Genomic DNA, 16,475 nt, shown 5'->3' with positions numbered 1-16,475 from the left:
TCACTCAATTTCCACAATTGTCCTCCGATCGAGAGTGTAGAACGTGTCACAGTGTGCTTAGTACCTTCTCCTTCTCTACGGTCTCCCTCCAGATGGCTTCAAACATGTCTAAATATTCTGATCTCATTCTCACGATATAGCTGCTGGCTAAGCCTATTTGGGTCGAATTTTTTCGCGCCTCTTTCCGTATCTGCCTTAGTGCGGTGGAGATAACGCATTAACGCCGCGTGCTCTGATTTCTTCAGCGACGCAACCTCAAACGTCGTCAGTTCAGTCAGCATCCTGCGACTGTATCCAACCCGAAGAACAGCCGCTACGTACGTATCGTCTATGTGCACAGAGTCAGCATGCTTCCGCACCAAGCCCCCAGCGAGATTGTCTTTCCCGTCTCCGTAGCCTCGACGCAGGATCCATGCGTCTTCCGTTACGATCATGGCCCCGTGAAATTGAAAGCTCCGAGGAGGAGAGGTCGTCCATTGGGCTGTACGGATCACCCCAACGTCACTGATTGCGCTTAGTAGATTACTCATGCTAAATCATAGTCACACACAGCTACCAAGAAACCCAAGCCGAAGGAATCTCCAACACGCGCTAGTGGGGACACCCAGGATGGCGCTGACTATCACTTCATCCACATGGCCGGGGGTGGTTCGTCAAGTACTAATAGCAAGCCCGGCAAAATTAGCGATGAAACACGCGCGACTATTCGAAAACATGCTATGAACAACTATGTACACCGGAAACGTAAAACAGCAAGCGAAATAAAGCAGCCTCATGCTTTGAGCCCCGTACACCAAATCAATGACGTTGATCCATTCGATGCTTTCCCCGTCAAGCTAGAGCCGTATATGCTGGATCTGTTAAAGTACTGTGCGTTATAAGACCTGTTCCATCTGTGAACTGTCGAATTAATCTTGAAACAGATATGACAACAATCTGGAAGGAGTTTTACACCATTGAGAACTATACTTCGTTCAATCCCATGTCGGATTACTGTCTAACTCTAGCTTTCGGTGATAGTGCATTGATGCATCTTCTCATTGGATGCGCTGGTTCGTACGCTTCTCGAATGGGTCATATGCAAGAACAGGCAATTCCTGGGACGCACATGTACCGGACTTTAACGATAATGAAAACCCGCATTGCAACTATGCAGTCGGTGACTGACGAAACTATTGCTGTTGTGGCAACATTAGCCTACGTAGAGGTAAGGTTTACGTGGCATCTTTTGTCGTGCATTGCGTCTTCTGTGGCTTTCATTGGTTGACACTCCACGAGCAGAAAATTAAAGGTTCCTATAATAATTGGCGAATACACATGGGCGGTCTCAAGAGGCTAGTTGATCTTCGCGGCGGATTGCACTCTCTGGAGTCAAAACCGATAATCATGAGTAAGATATTCCGGTAAGACTATCATTAGATCCATATCTTGCGTCCTTTCGTATGCTGACCCGCAATGATTAGAGCCGACCTCTGTGGCTCTGTAGACGCCCTTGAAATACCTTTCTTCTCTTGCTACTATCTACCTCCCCCTTCAAGCTGTGCCACCAACAGCTCCCAGAACAAGAGCCCCATAGCCACCGCAGGCTTCAGGACTCTTGATAGAATACTGATGCTCGACGAAAGGATAAAACACTGCGTTGATTGTCTAGACGAAGCTAGTCATCTGATTGCATCCCTCATGGAAAATAGAAAAGACTACGCAGCTGCAGCCAAAATCCGATTCCTCGTTACAAAATCACAGTACCAGCTGCTATCAACAGAGAAATATTCGCACCCCATGCATGAATTGTGCAGACTAGTACTGCTCCTTTTTGCAGAGAGTTTGGTTAACCCGAGCCCGCCACACTTGCCCCTCTGCGATCTGCTTCTTGCGAAATTCCGAGACTTGTGGAAAGATTCCACTGATAATAATAATGATGATAATGACGATGATAATAATAATATATGCTGTGCTACTATCAATGGACAACAATTTGCCTTGCCCCTCGACTTCAAGCTATGGGCTATGTTCGTTGCTGCTTCTACCGTCAGCGCGCCCAACCATGCGTTGATGGAATGGTATCTACGATCTATAGCCGACATTGCCTCTTTGATGACAATTGGTTCGTGGTATGCATTGGAATCTGTGCTAGGCACTTTCCTGTGGAATAATAGGGTGCATGGAGGTCGATACTTGGAGATATGGGATGATGCGCAAGCATTCCGGCGTCGGGGCCAAGAGTCATGTTATTTATAACTAGCAGAGCCTTCTTTTACAATCAATAATTGGACCCGTTTGGTATTCCTGATGCTTGTCTTTGTATATTCTGGTGGTGATTTAAATCGGACATTATGTTCATTTTCAAATTTACAGTCAATGAATGCCTCAGTTGTGTATGTGTGTGTGTTATGACCCTGCTAGGGTGTTTGAGGATTCTCGAAAGAATATATCATATCATTTTTCTTAAAGAACTAAGCGATACAATGTAATAAAATTATTTTCAGAAGTCACATGTCCTTCCTGCAGTTTGCTTTTTCGTAAAATCCTCCATTTCCTGAACTGTTGAATTCGAGAATTTTTCTAGATTGCTCACAAAAGGGGCGTTTCCGTCGAGACAACACCCAGATGACTGTATAGCCATCAAATCATCCTGCAATGCAAGCACCCCAGGTTTGTCCAGGAGTAACCTTAAGATCGGTCTCGTGAGAAACCCGGCATTTTTTCTCAATCCTTGTTTTGCCTTCCGATTTGATGCAATCAAGGCAGAGACCCAGTCCATCCTGTGCGACAAAGGTGATCTCTACAAGCATTTCATCACGCAGCGACCTTTTATTGAATGGACAACCTGAATACCGATGCAAAGTCTGAGGGAAATTCACTGCTTTGTTCCGAATGGTTTGGACAGGCATCACCGTGATTTCGTTAGGTAACAAGTTCATATTGTAGAGATTTTCCATGAACGAGCCAGCATATCTTTTTGTATCATTGCAAAGGCACTCGTGAACAAGTGTAAATGGAAGCATCATGAAACCATCCTTAATTTTTTGATTGCTGGCCCGCAGTTTCAATTCAAATTTGTTGGGCAGATCGTGACGCACAAGTGGATGGAACATCAATCTCCATACCAACAGTTGCGTTCCTTCAGGGTTCTTGCCTGCGTGCGAAGAGCACTCAAGATACCTTCTGAAATCGACTTGAATGCGTTCGCAATATTTGCAATATACGAAACTAGGAGGAGCTTCGAAATCTTTTCAGGCGAAGATGTCCCTTCGCTAGAATTCAGGTTGTCCAGTATCCATTTGTCGAAGTAGACTCCCACGGCACCGACACACTGGTATTTGTCGCAAAGAGTTGCCAATGCTAAAAGGGCTGAGGCGTCTGGAAACTTCGAAGTCACGCTCTGTTGATGATGGAGTATCTTGCTCAGAAGAACAAACGATGTAGTGTCGTCTTCGGGTAAACATATCTCTTGTGCATGGTCTTTGGATGAGGCGTTGCTTTGACCTTCTTTGAAATTCCCATTGAGCATTGCTTTGAATACTGGGGAGGCTAGAGAAAGTACATAGCTAGATACCTGCACCGATGTGTCTCGAAGATGAACCAGGATATCTCCCAGAGGGTCGATGATAGTAGTCTCCATGGTTTTCTGCTTTTTGAATGGCGGAGCTTCTGTGTCGATGGTCATTCTCGAAGTGTTCTGGTGGAACGATCTGATGGTGAAAGAAAGTTGACTTTATGAGTAGGATGGTTGTAGCGGCGTAAGAGTGTGTGCGCGCGCGCGTAGGTGAAGGGTCGAATAGGTAACCGTAAAGACGAGATCAGGTTAAGTTGGGTGGTGGGATGGAAAGAATCTGAGGTTGTAAGGTGGGAGATGAAAGGAATAGGAGTCTGCCGTAGCCCTACATCCCAATTGGGTAGCCTCTAGGGCTTACAGCTCCAAAAAAAACCCCCATGCAATGGAAGACGCTGTAGAACAGTTATGAGTTGCTAGCAACAGTTTGGTTCCTCGTCATGGAAAAATAGCTGACACCTTAACTCACTGATTGAAACGGAAAATCACGTATTATTATTATCCTAACTACCATGTCCTCGCGGACGACCTATATAACAACAGCCATACCACATAAATCTTCAGACGATCTAGACCTTCACAGGAGCATCAACGACAAAATTATCCATATTCAAGTCGATCCAAAAAGGAATAGTGGGGTTCTCGTTTGCCAAAGTGTTCACATTCTTCAAGTACTGCAGTGCGTTGAGGATTTCCTGCAGCTGCGTGCTAAGCGAAGGGTCGATCTCTCTATCTCGCGTGTTCAAAAACTCGGCGCAAATACACAGGGGGATGGGCGTGAAAGGATGAACCTGGTGTCATATCAGTTCCCCAAAACTTTCGGTACAGAGGGGATTCTTGGACAGGACAAACCTTGAAGTAGCTCAGATGTGTCAGCTCCTTGGCCAATTCGACGGTCTCTTTCGCTGCTAATCGAGATCGCTGTTCATATTCAAGGATGAGATTATTATATTCGCCAGTTTCCCACGTCGTTGACTCGATTATCTTCTGCAGACATAGAATGGTGGTCTGTGCTATCATCTTTGTGAACAAGAGCATGGGATCCATATGCTCTGGCTGGAATGGGTATGTTAATGACAACATAGAAATCCTTGTTGCTAGAGCAGTGTCGATCCACTCATGTCGGCTCCAGAACTCTTGCGGGTTGCTACCATACATGCCATCCACCATAGATAGATGTTTATGGGAGATGGTACGTCCGCATATAGTAGCTAAAATGATGCATTCCGAGAATGATGACTGAGGAGTGGAAATGAAGTCACTGCCCGCTAGCGAGTCTGACAGAAAGCCCATAACGACAGGCTGCCCGCTCTGGAACTCAACTTCAGGCATAGGTAGGCGCGTCAGGACCTGCTCCGTTAAAGTGATGGGCCATCCTCTGCGGATATTGGCAAACCTATCCAGGGTGTATGCCATCCAAAATGTTCGTCTCTTCTCTTCTAGCTCAACCCAGTCTGGTTCAATTATCTGGTTGGCTATCTCATTGGGACTGTCGAGTTCATATAGCCTCATTAACTGAATGAGTCGGAACAGACGGCCGGCACTCAGCCAGCCTTTGCGATAGGTAGTCCTCATAAACTGATAGATTGTGATCAATAGCCATGCCTGCGCCTGTTCTATGTCGAAGAAGTCCATCTCATTGTCTTTAGACTCAATCACGTCAAGCAATCTTTTGGTGTGTGCATATAGTGAGTCTCGAATACTCTGGCAATGGGTTGATAGCGAAGCGGCCAATGTCCACATGGCATATTGCAGACAGACGCGGGAATCTGATTTCGACGGACTTTTAGCCCACGTGAAATATCGAGTTCGTTGCAAGACTGGAATGAGAGGATGCACTCTTTCAAAGTAGAGTTGATCCCTAGGGTTGGCCGTGGTCGGTTAGCAATTGAACATATTCAATCGATCAAGATTAAGTTTGATCGTGATAATGAAGCAACATACAGGTCAGCTTTCACGAGTTCTGAAATGGTATATGGGACTTGCACGGACGGCGAAATCGATGCAACAGACGTCCGTCTCTCGAATGTTTTATCCAATCCATTCTCCGCGTCTGGACTACATGGCTGTGGGTTTTCCGGTGACAATGATCCGTCACTAACTGGCAAAGAAATACCACCCTGCTGTTCCATTATGCACCGCTCGAGTGTGGCTGAATAAAATTCATTAGCAATCATCCAACAAGATATTATACCTGATAGGTTGCTACCTATTCTGCCTTTCAAGGCCTTGAGATGACCTTTCTTCGGGCCTCGTGCAGGCCGCACCGTAGTCGTGGTACATACGACCCCGGCTTCGACACAGTTGCCACATTGAGGCTGTCTATCGCATCTCAGCTTCCTCCTTCGACACTCCTCGCATGCTGATCCCGGGCGTTGTCTTGAGGAATTAGTTGTAGTGGTCGTGGAGGTGGCGGCAGCGACAGTCTTTTCGTCAGACATGAGTGTTGGCATGGGCATTTGTAGGCTGATAGTGCGAGTTTCAATCATTCCAGAAAGCACCGTACTCGAAAGTACCTTGCAGTAATATTGTTGTGGTATTTTACTGGAGGAAGAAATGCAAGACTGGTACAAGCCTTGTTCAATGTTCAAGAAGCACGAAAAGAAGAAAAGGGCAGTTGTTGCTTGGATGACGGTACAGTACTTTTGATGCAGGACTGAGCTCTACAGAAAAGAAGGTAGATATTTCCCGATATATACATCTACCTAAGCTGCTCAAAACATCATGCATCCATGTATTCACACGGTGTCATGCAGATCATTGTCAGAATCGCACTTCCATAAAAGTCTAACTACTAGAGAGCAGAAATGTGGTCCGTTCCGAAATGGAGAACTGCACCTTCTCTTGGTGATCGTGATAGTGGAGCCATATCTAAGATCTAGCCAACAGTCGTCATTGCAGAGACTCGAAAATCGAGACTGGCAGGCCCAAGGAAAGGAAAAAAAGAAACGAGAAACCGGCGGAGATAATTGGGAATAAACCCATTAAAAGGGCTTATGTCCTCAACCAGTCCGAGATTTCCCCATTTTTCCCGCTGGGGAAAATGTACGCTTGATCTGTCTTGCTGATGCTGATGTCGGTCTTCTCTAGTATGCTTGACTGCATACGAATCACTTTTCCAAGTATGTAGACAGGGAAAGAAGAAGATACCCACAACCTAGAAACCCACGATGCGATTGCTCAATAAAGGAACTACCATGTCGCTATTAAAATTGACTGCACCAGCATGACTATATGCTGCACTACGGAGACCCAGTTAGGAGACGCCGTGCTGCAGCGTTCAGACTACACTGGAGCACGACAATAAAATGCTTATATGCGTCCTGATCAGCATGAATTTAGCGAGCATGGGCCCTCTTCTCATGCAGATGACGTGGTTACACACTTTAAAGAACCATCCGAAGACCGGAGACCGAGCCTTAGATTCGCATAGCTCGTTCAAATGCCGATTAGGTACTCGATTGGCAAAGGGTTCTGATGACAAAGCAGAACGAATGAGCTGGCCTAGTTTCTGTCCTTATTGATTTAAATATACCTTTAGAGAAAGGTCCACATATCCCTTTTATCAAAAATTGAACCTCGTACCTGCTGGGAGATCGGCATTGTCCAGTGGCTCATCGCTCGTTTTACCTTTTCTTTATCGGACATCGTTAATCGCACATATTGACCTATTGGCTTTACTTCGGCGCTTCCGCAGGTCTACGATATCAACTCATTGAGCAATGAGCAGGGAGACAGGCCGAGTCAACAATGCTTTTAGCCCGAGGCCAGCTGGCCGTTTTGAAATCCCGCAACGCCACAGCTTAAATGCTATCCACTCATCGTGTCAGGTCATATTATAGATAACTAGTTAAGACTTGACGATAATGTCATCTCGATGAGCATTATGACTGGGTGTCAATAACCCTGTGCGTCGAAACCGCCCAGCCAGTGGCGGATGCAGTGATTCAAGCACCCTTGTAAACAAAAACGGCGATCCGGTCAGTTCGGAGACACCATTCAGTAGATCCCTGTCGTCGAACTGGCAGAGCCATAACCAACCTGGGTTATAGGTATTTGCTCATTATTGCTTAGGGGCAAAGCTAACTAACTACGCACTCCGTTTGAACAGCGGATTTTCTAGGCCTTGATCGATCGAGGACTGTGGTGGGCTACCGTCGGGCTGCCCGTGTACTCCAATAGAGTACATAGCTTCTTCCTGAGATACTTAATCGGTGCTTCCTGATCAGACTAGAAGCTTGGATTCTTCAGTTTAGTTACTCTAATACGCCACTAGCGTTGGCTGGTGTTGAGTGTATCGATGACCAACACATGGTATCAGGATGTCGAACACGTGTGGTCAGCTCAAAATTTACTCTGTATCCCTAGTACCCCTAGTACATACTACAGTTCGACATATATATAGGCTAGACTACTCAGGTAATCTACAGGTGCGGTACAGTTTCTTACCCCGATCTTTACTTGCTTATGAAGTACATACAATACCCATCAAGTACGCTGTCCTTAAGGAGCAGCCAAAAATGTAAGACAAATACCGTTTGTTCCTAACGCATAATGTGATAATTCAAAGGAACCCGCCATTTGACGAATCAGCGCTGGTGTATTAGTGCTTGTCGTGCGACAATTGGAAGGGCCCTCTTTGGAACACCCACCCGCCATCAGCTGATCTCCGGTAGCCCTAACTTCGATGTCAAGAGAGAGAACACTGTGGCGTTCTCAGCCAGCCAAAACATGATTTAAGCTTATAATAGCAGATTATGACGGGTTAGATGAATAATTAAGCAAATAGTCAGAATCGGTGAAAAAAGACCCATCAAATGCATTATATATATATATTTTCTCGTTCGTCATGCAAGAAAGAAAAAGGCGAAGGTGAAACCCGAAGATACCATTGGATCCGAGTCGAGTTTCTTCAGGCCGGAAAAACGAGGGATCTCCCACAATTTGTCCAGATAAGGCAGAGCCCCGACCATGGCGAACAAAATCATCCTTGTCTATAGGCCCGCCGAGCCTGGGCTAGGCATGCACCATAGTGGCGTAGGATCCATAATGCCGAAAATTATTCACTGGAATACTACACTGGAATCCACTTGAAGTACTGCCGCATCTCCGTAGAGGAGGGGGGCCGCCTTTCGACCCGCAAGCCTCCCACAAAAAGGAAGAAGAAGGTGAAGGCGAAACTGAAGAACCCCAGCCAAATCATATCTCGATGAGAGCCGCAGATCTTCCGCTGCAGATCAGCTGCGCGACCTAGCTAGTAGCGGCACCAAAGCCCTGGATCTCCCGCAGTAGCGTGTTGGCTTTTCTCAACTGTAACATACCGGGGACAAGGGGGCAAAAAAGCAACTGTTGACTTCTATACGGAGCGCCATAGCCCGCAAGGCCCCCTATCTCGCTTGGTTTCGGATTCACGTCTTGAGATAGAAATAATACGCTGAGAAGTCAGGTTTCAACTGGATCTGATCCGATTCGAATGTCATTACTTGCCTTCAAAAGGTCCCCTGTACGGAGTACTTAAGGAGAGATCATTCACATCTCGGATTTATCGGGCTTTCCAGTATTGCAACTATGGTTTTAGAAGGCTATGTAATTAATGATATTTCAAACGATCTAGTAGCGAGCCTTTGGTGTTGTTATAACTACATGTCGCACTACCAAATCGCAACGGCCGCGTCCCTTTTGCCTGACTACCAATCGTGGACCATTAGAAGTATCAGTACTTGCACATTTAGGAAATCCCATTCCACTGAATCCACTTGATGCAATAGAACAATTTATCCTGATCTAAGCTCTGATTTTTGAAAATCAAGTTCTGAAGGAACCACTTGAACAGCAGGTGCCATCCAGTTTAGTAAGTACATGTACCTTCCAAGGTGGACATCACACAAGAATCCCAATGGTACAAATATAGCTGACATATTACTAGAATAGACTCTCTAAGTATAGGATGTGATCCGCAGAATGCCAGTGTCTCTATGTGATCGACGTCCCCGTCTGCCCCGGTGCCTGATAATTTGAGGTTACCTTTGACCCTCCTGTCTATCACCAGGGGTTGAATGTACGATTGTTGCATATAAAGCCCGGCTAATATTTCTTTTATTCCGTTCTTTCAGACTCGTTTTGTTTCTGCGTTGCTCCATTGTTTCTCTTTTCCCGGTATTGCATCATTCTGCTGTACTCGTCTCTATTCCTTTGTTAGGAAGATAGTCAAGTTGTAATACCACGATATTTTTCTTTGCCCGGCTGGTGTGAAAGATGCACTAGCCTACGTGCGGAACCAGACCCTGGTAGACAGCTAAAAATATCGATAAGCAAGACGTAAGTGAGCATCAGGCCGGTTCAGTATGTCACTTCTAATCAGTAGTTACCAATCGCGAAGAGCAAGTACCTGATTGGTCAAACAACTGTGTAGACGTAGGTTTATCACTTTCTTGCCACAATTGCTAAGAATTTTTCATTCTATCCAGAGGTAATGTACTTCATTGGATAGTTACAACATAGACTATGCAAATTAAGCTGCATATCAGCAACACAAACAGACCAATCTAATATGAAAGGGTGTTAGATTCAAGCTTTAGGGAAGTCATAGCCGCTGCAGTCTATGAGTAAGAGATTTCTAGCAGCCTTTGAAGAGTTTCTCCGTGATATATCGACATACGCCCTTGAGCCCTTGCCATAACATCCTGTACAAACCCCGAGGATCCCGACCAGTCTGTATTCTAAGGTTTTGCCCAGGCACCTACCTAGATAATTTCCAAAAAAAAAAGAAAATCACATGACAGGAATAAATGGAAAATCACGCCAGCACGAGTTTTTCGGGTTACCCAGATACATTATCATCAAAACAACTTTCTTGATCAATCTCATTTACAGGCCTGATAACAGCCAGTCGTGCATGAACGCGGGGAAGTTCCCAATCTTACCTGTGGAGTGCGATGCACAAAGCTGTCTAGTAAATTGGTTACTGCTTTCGTATAGCTACATCCGACAAACTGTGCGCAGAGTTCATATTTGTCAGCGAACTACTGCAGGTGAAAGAAGGGCCCATTCACCATGTATGACCCCGAATGGATATTTACTCGCCTCGCTAAGCACGCCTCGAGGCACGAAGATCATGTCATGTGCACAGCTATCAAGGTTCGTGTGATTTCAAACTGGATCGTCATCGTAGCACAGCATTAAGTAGGTACTCTGTGTCAGTCAGAAAGAGAACATCCTACCTACCCAAAGGTGGGAAGGCGGGTAAGCCTACCTAATTGTTCAGTACATACTTAGGCAAGCGTCTATCTGCGTGTCAGTTCCAGATTATTTGCCTTCATGCTTCATGCATATGCAAGCAAGTTTTCAAGACTTCGATATGATATCCTGTGTCGCTGCCAGAGAGCTTTAAAATCGTGTCTGTTGGAAGAGATGTATGTATGATTTGTGACTCGGTCTCTCATATGCCTCAAACTTGTTGTCCGTATGAGCGTAGTCCTGCGCGAAGTAGTCATTCAGATCGAAGGTTACTTATGTGTGGCAATTGCAGCTATATTACTAATTATTTATTTCCAACATGTAGTCTAAAATCTATACAGCATGCATTGATGCTCCGAGACCATCAGCTAGAGATAACGATATCAAACCCTCGCCTTCAAAATTATAGAAAAATAACGAGAAAAAGTGTAAAAGAAAGTGTAGACGACAAAAAATAAAACAGAAAGAGAGAAAATATGAAAGAAATTTGTGAAAACATGTCAAGGGCAGAATCTATTTCCCTTCTTTTAGCTCCTTCGCACTCTCTGACTGTGCAAGTGGCGCATTTCTCGCATCGGGGACTTCCTTAACCCTATTTCCCTTGGGGACGCGAGCGAGCCAGTACAAGAAAACAGCAGCCAAAATATTAAATCCACAATAAGCAAATAAAATGCCTATGTTGCGCCAACGATCACTAAAATAGATACCTTCGGCCGCAAGGAATTCATCCGTTGTTGCCAACGAACAGTATTCACAGTTACTCGTCGCGTTTGGGTTCATTAGTTGTCCGCCAGCGGAAGAGACGTATGATCCTAGAAATGACTGACAGGTCTCTCCGGCGTTAGGGGGTGCTAGGCTCAATAGCTCTATGGAAGAGCATTGAACAGCTGTCTGTGCTAGGCCGACCGACAGCACAGCGCTCACCATGTAGGTGAACGGCGAAACCCGATACATGAAAATCCAGAAACCGGGAAGTGCATTGGGAGTAACCAGAACACTATTTTTTGTTTAGAACTTAGCAAGATGTAAATCAGAAGAGAGAAAAGCGAATTACTTACCCGCAGAATACGAGACATAGCGAGAACAGCAGCTGCGAAATCTGACCTGCTGCCGCCACATCCTCGATCCCAGCAATAACCATCATCGTAAAAGTCGAAGTGAATAGCATAAACAGCAATATAATCAAGAACATAGTGCCACCTCTAGAGACCACACTATTCGTCGGTTCTGCGTTCTCGTATAATCCAATAGGATAGTACCAGGCAAGAAAGGCCGGCACAGCAATGAATAGGTTCCATGGTATCTCGACCACGATCGCGGCCAGTATAAATGCTTTCCATGAGTATGCCTTACTAGGACGTTCACGAACTTCGTACAATGATCTTTGTAGTGCAAAGTATGGCATCATCTGCTGGCTGAGATTAGGGAACATGGTGAGAAACATGAAGATAGCGAATGTCTGATTTTCAAGACCCTGGATCGAGGTCCCAGCTCGCCAGAAGGAGAATCCAATGAATAGTGTCTACAACGGATTGCTAATTTAGTAAGGCTGTTCAAAATACAAGCGGGGGGGTGAGGACGGAAATGGCATAGATACTCACCGGCATGATGCTCATAACCAACTTGGCGTAAATGTAGTCTGGGGTACGCCAAAACTGCTGGAAATTACGGCGTAAAATCACGCAAAACTGGTACCAGATAGGCATAGCAAACTCTGCCCATGCAGTTGGAGAAGTCTCGGAGCGATCCTTGGCCAGCAAGTCTGCTTTCATCGTCGCGAGTTCTTCACGTACAGCAGCACGTTCCGAGCTATTCTTCCACACCTCAACCCAATCCTTGTCCGCCTTAGATCCAGGTGCTGCGCCGATGACTTCCAGCATCCATTCTGCAGGATTTGCTGACTCGGGGCATTTAGGAGATCCATTTCGTTCAAAGTAGGAGATTAACTCGCCCATATTGGTACCCAAATCGCCAAAGTAGATAGTTCGACCTCCCTTGGCTAGAAACAAAAGACGGTCAAATTCCTGCATGAGTATAGCAGAAGGCTGATGAATTGTGCATAGAATTGCTTGCCCATGGTTCGCGAGCTTTCGCATCAACTGACAGATACTCCAGGCAGTCTGACTATCCAATCCAGAAGTGGGTTCATCAAAGAATAGCAATAATTCAGGTTTAGCAGCGATTTCAACACCAATCGTCAATCTCTTGCGTTGTTCTACATTGAGACCCTCACCCAGGACTCCAACAACGGCCTCTGCGTATTCATTCATACCCAGCATCTTGATAACCTCTTCAACATACGCGTACTTTTCCTCTTTAGAAACGGATTGGGGCTGACGAAGAAGAGCACTAAATCGTAGTGCCTCTCTCACTGTTGAAGTCTCAAGATGAAGATCCTGTTGTTGCACATACCCAGTCTTTCGTTGAAAAGAAGAGTCACGTAGATGACCGTCGACAAGCATCTGGCCTGTGACAACGCCTACGGTGACGCGGTTGGCCAAAACATCGAGCAAACTGGTCTTCCCTGCACCACTTACACCCATGAGCGCTGTAAGGGTGCCAGGTTTCACCCATCCGTCGACGTTATCAAGAATCCTCCGTGGCTCACCCTTGATTTTGATGTCATAGCATACATCCTGCCAGTGAAAGATAGATGTCTGTCTAACAATAGCAGCAGTCTCGTCAACTCCGCTATCCTCAACGCCGGTTTGAACATTTTTCGAGTAAGCCTCTGGATCTTCATTCCCTCCTTTCTCTTTGGTAAAGGCTGGGATTTTACCACGCGGAAATACCAAGATTTCACCTTTCGATGGCTTCGCAGTAACGTGTTCGGTAGCAATGATGACCAATCCCAGGAAGAAGAAGAAGAATCCAAGCAAGATACCAAAGTTGCGCCAAAGGTGACTACGCGAGTATTGGTAAGTGAGCGCCAAGTAATCGTTTCCATTGACCGTGGTGTCTCCTGTCACTGAACCAGTTGCGCTGCAGATGAAAGATTGGCCGGGCAGGTTGTTGTAGCCTGGCCCACTTGGAACAAAAGTCGAGCATCGCCATTCTCGATCGCTGAATTCGTTGACCATCAGACTTTCAAAGGCATATGCAATTGGGTTTATATAGTTGATCCAACGGAACCAAGGATGCATGTCGCGGATGGGAATCGTGAATCCCGTATAAATCATCAGAGCTAGCATAAAGATACCCGCGGGTACCATTGCTTGAGCCTGTGTTCGTGACAGAGAACCGATAAACCGGAATATGTTTGACATAACTAGAGTAGTCGTGAATGAAAACAAGAAGAATGTGAAAAATGCACCCGGGGTCCGGCGGAGGCCAGTCATGAAGTAAAGAATCAAGTTGAACGCGATGGCTGTAGCAACTTTCGCAGGCAAGTCGACGAAGATGGAGCTCAGACCTTCGGCAGACGAATGATAGAGAGCGTACTTTTTGTGCTTCTCTACGACAGGACGTTGAGACCACAATGTCTGAATCTCCAATATACTGGCGAATGCATTCAATAGAATAGCAAAAAACATCAAAGAAGACCGTTGGTAAAAGCTGTCCGTATCCTCTGGCAGGTTGTAAAACATACTGGAAACAATTAGTGACATGACTATATTGCCAATAACACCCGCCAGAGTGTTGCTCATGTCGCCCTGCAACCGTTTGACACCTCGCCAAAAGCAAAGCTTAATTTGCATGAGGTAAGTGAGGGTATACGGAGATGAGGCACGAGTCCCTTTGGCCTTTTCCATCTTGCGTGACTCAGTGAACTTCGTATATTTGTCACCTCCCAAGGGATGTTCGGCCTGGGAGGCCTCGATCTCCGCAATTAGAGCTTGTCGCTCTGTACTCTCTCGCCAGCGGGCCACAAATTCATCAGGGGTATTGGGCACGCGTCCTTCAAAGCCCGGACGGACTTCACGTTCTGCAGGGCTAGTGAGGGACGTCAAAAAGTCGGCCGTGGTCTGTCGTGGAGGACAGTAGAAGCCCATGTCCACGAAGAAGCGTTTTGCATCATCAGCACGACCGAAGTATATCTCGCGGCCCTCGTATAGAACGATTGTTTTGTCAAATATCTATAGTCAAAGTCAGTATTAGTCGCAGTCTTATTTTTGAGTATAGGCACATCCCAAAAACTCACATCATAAATAGCCTGGCCGGCTTGGTAGATAGCAACTATCGCCGTAGAGCCGGTATATCTAGTTGAAGTCCGCAAAGTACGAACAAATTCGAGTGCAGTAGCACTATCCAAGCCACGAGTACTGTTATCCCAGCATTGCAGCGGGCTCCCACAGAGAGTTGTCTCAGCAATACTGACGCGCTTACGTTCACCACCGGAAACACCACGTATATACTCATTTCCGACTTTGGTGTTCTTCGTATGGGACAGGCCAAACATTGCCATCACGACATCACGCATGTGAGTGGCATATTGGTCTCTGGTCACGCCGGGAAGCCGATTTGCAGGCGTACGTGCACGGGCAGCAAAGAGTAGAGTATCCCCAGCAGTCATTTGGGGGAAATGAATGTCCTGTTCGCCTTGATAAATAACTTCACCCCGAAAACGGCTGTGAATTTCTTCATAGGAGACTCCTTCGTATTGAATATCGGTTCCTTCATCGAGCCATAGACCGTGCGTCTCTCCGCACAATGTGCGCAATAACGTCGAACAACCACTGACAACAGTCAAAAGCACGTCAATTCTCTCTAGTACGATGAATCAAGAAGTGTAGAATGTAAGTGTACATACCTGCCAGGCCGACCGAGAACAAGAAGCATCTCGCCGCTCTTCACTAGTCCTTCAAAGTCCCGCAAAATGTCAATACGCTTTTTCTTTCGCAATCCCAACAAACCCCTGATATAACCAAACGCTTTGAGCCAAGTATTGAATACATCACCCTGGTAATCTGCGGCTGTCCCGTAACCATAGGCAATCAAATTCCTGAATGTAACACCGGCAGTTCGCCGAGGATATTTCTCCGGGTCGCGAGATGTGATGTGTAGCAGATTTTTTACCCATTTCTTCTGCTTGAAGCTTTCTGAATTTGGATCAAGCTCCGGGTCGGCATCGGGATTGAGGAATGAATTGGTTGGTTCCCCAGAATACGTGTTACTGCGATTGGAAATGCGGGATATCTGCCGTGCAAGATCGGTGATTTCGTCTCGTTCGTGCTGTTTCAGGTCTTCAAAGGAACCTTGCTTTGTTGAATCATTTGAGCTGTCTTCGAAACTCGTAGTCTTCTCTGAAATGCTAAGCTCTACACGATGTGCGAGATCCTGAGCAGCGGCAATGGCGCCCGCGCCTCCAGGGGCCGGGATTTGTGACATTGGCTAAAGCAGTCAGCCAACCAACTCCCGAAAAATGTATCGTTCAGACGGGGGAAACTAGAAATACTAGAGTCGCAGAGAAGAACTCGTTTTCCATCTAATTTGGTATGTGAGAAGAGGAGACTGCTTCAGCTTTGAGTCTTTGAAAGGGGCAATTATTGAGCTATGTATACACAACCTGAAGAGGATAGTATCTCGGAAGGCAGCATCCGGGCCCAGCTCAATACGAGACAGTACTATCCATGGATTCGGGAAGAAGGAAAGGAATTTTACCGAGACGATGTTATTGCGATGGCGTCTGGGATTTGGGATCATTCATAATTAGAAAGCACATGTTTATGGTTATGCCGTTGCTGCA

At 46.0% G+C, this 16,475-nt stretch overlaps 3 protein-coding genes across 3 annotated transcripts; 1 reads left to right on the top strand and 2 right to left on the bottom strand.

Annotated features, from left to right (window-relative positions):
- Positions 1 to 347: 347 nt before the first annotated feature.
- Positions 348 to 2,242, top strand: UA08_06014 (hypothetical protein; the record flags this gene model as incomplete). Its single annotated transcript, XM_020268701.1, has 6 exons — positions 348 to 483; positions 553 to 870; positions 924 to 1,207; positions 1,282 to 1,403; positions 1,464 to 2,104; positions 2,157 to 2,242. 6 exons carry the CDS (start codon positions 348 to 350, stop codon positions 2,240 to 2,242), a joined length of 1,587 nt encoding a protein of 528 aa, XP_020118474.1.
- An 852-nt stretch (positions 2,243 to 3,094) lies between these two features.
- On the bottom strand, positions 3,095 to 6,006 carry UA08_06013 (hypothetical protein; the record flags this gene model as incomplete). The annotated part of the gene is made up of 7 exons (XM_020268700.1): positions 3,095 to 3,531; positions 3,915 to 3,948; positions 4,023 to 4,082; positions 4,129 to 4,344; positions 4,406 to 5,222; positions 5,498 to 5,705; positions 5,763 to 6,006. 7 exons carry the CDS (start codon positions 6,004 to 6,006, stop codon positions 3,095 to 3,097), a joined length of 2,016 nt encoding a protein of 671 aa, XP_020118473.1.
- A 5,296-nt stretch (positions 6,007 to 11,302) lies between these two features.
- UA08_06012 (ABC transporter CDR4) lies at positions 11,303 to 16,117 on the bottom strand (the record flags this gene model as incomplete). Its single annotated transcript, XM_020268688.1, has 5 exons — positions 11,303 to 11,786; positions 11,848 to 12,311; positions 12,391 to 14,865; positions 14,931 to 15,465; positions 15,540 to 16,117. The coding sequence occupies 5 exons, from the start codon at positions 16,115 to 16,117 to the stop codon at positions 11,303 to 11,305; spliced, it is 4,536 nt and encodes a 1,511-aa protein (XP_020118731.1).
- Between the last annotated feature and the right edge of the window lie 358 nt (positions 16,118 to 16,475).

Source organism: Talaromyces atroroseus, assembly GCF_001907595.1.
Source record: "Talaromyces atroroseus strain IBT 11181 chromosome Unknown scaffold_8, whole genome shotgun sequence".
Lineage (NCBI taxonomy): Eukaryota > Fungi > Ascomycota > Eurotiomycetes > Eurotiales > Trichocomaceae > Talaromyces > Talaromyces atroroseus.
The sequence above is the reverse complement of the archived record's forward strand: the minus strand, read 5'-3'. Positions and strand labels throughout refer to the sequence as shown.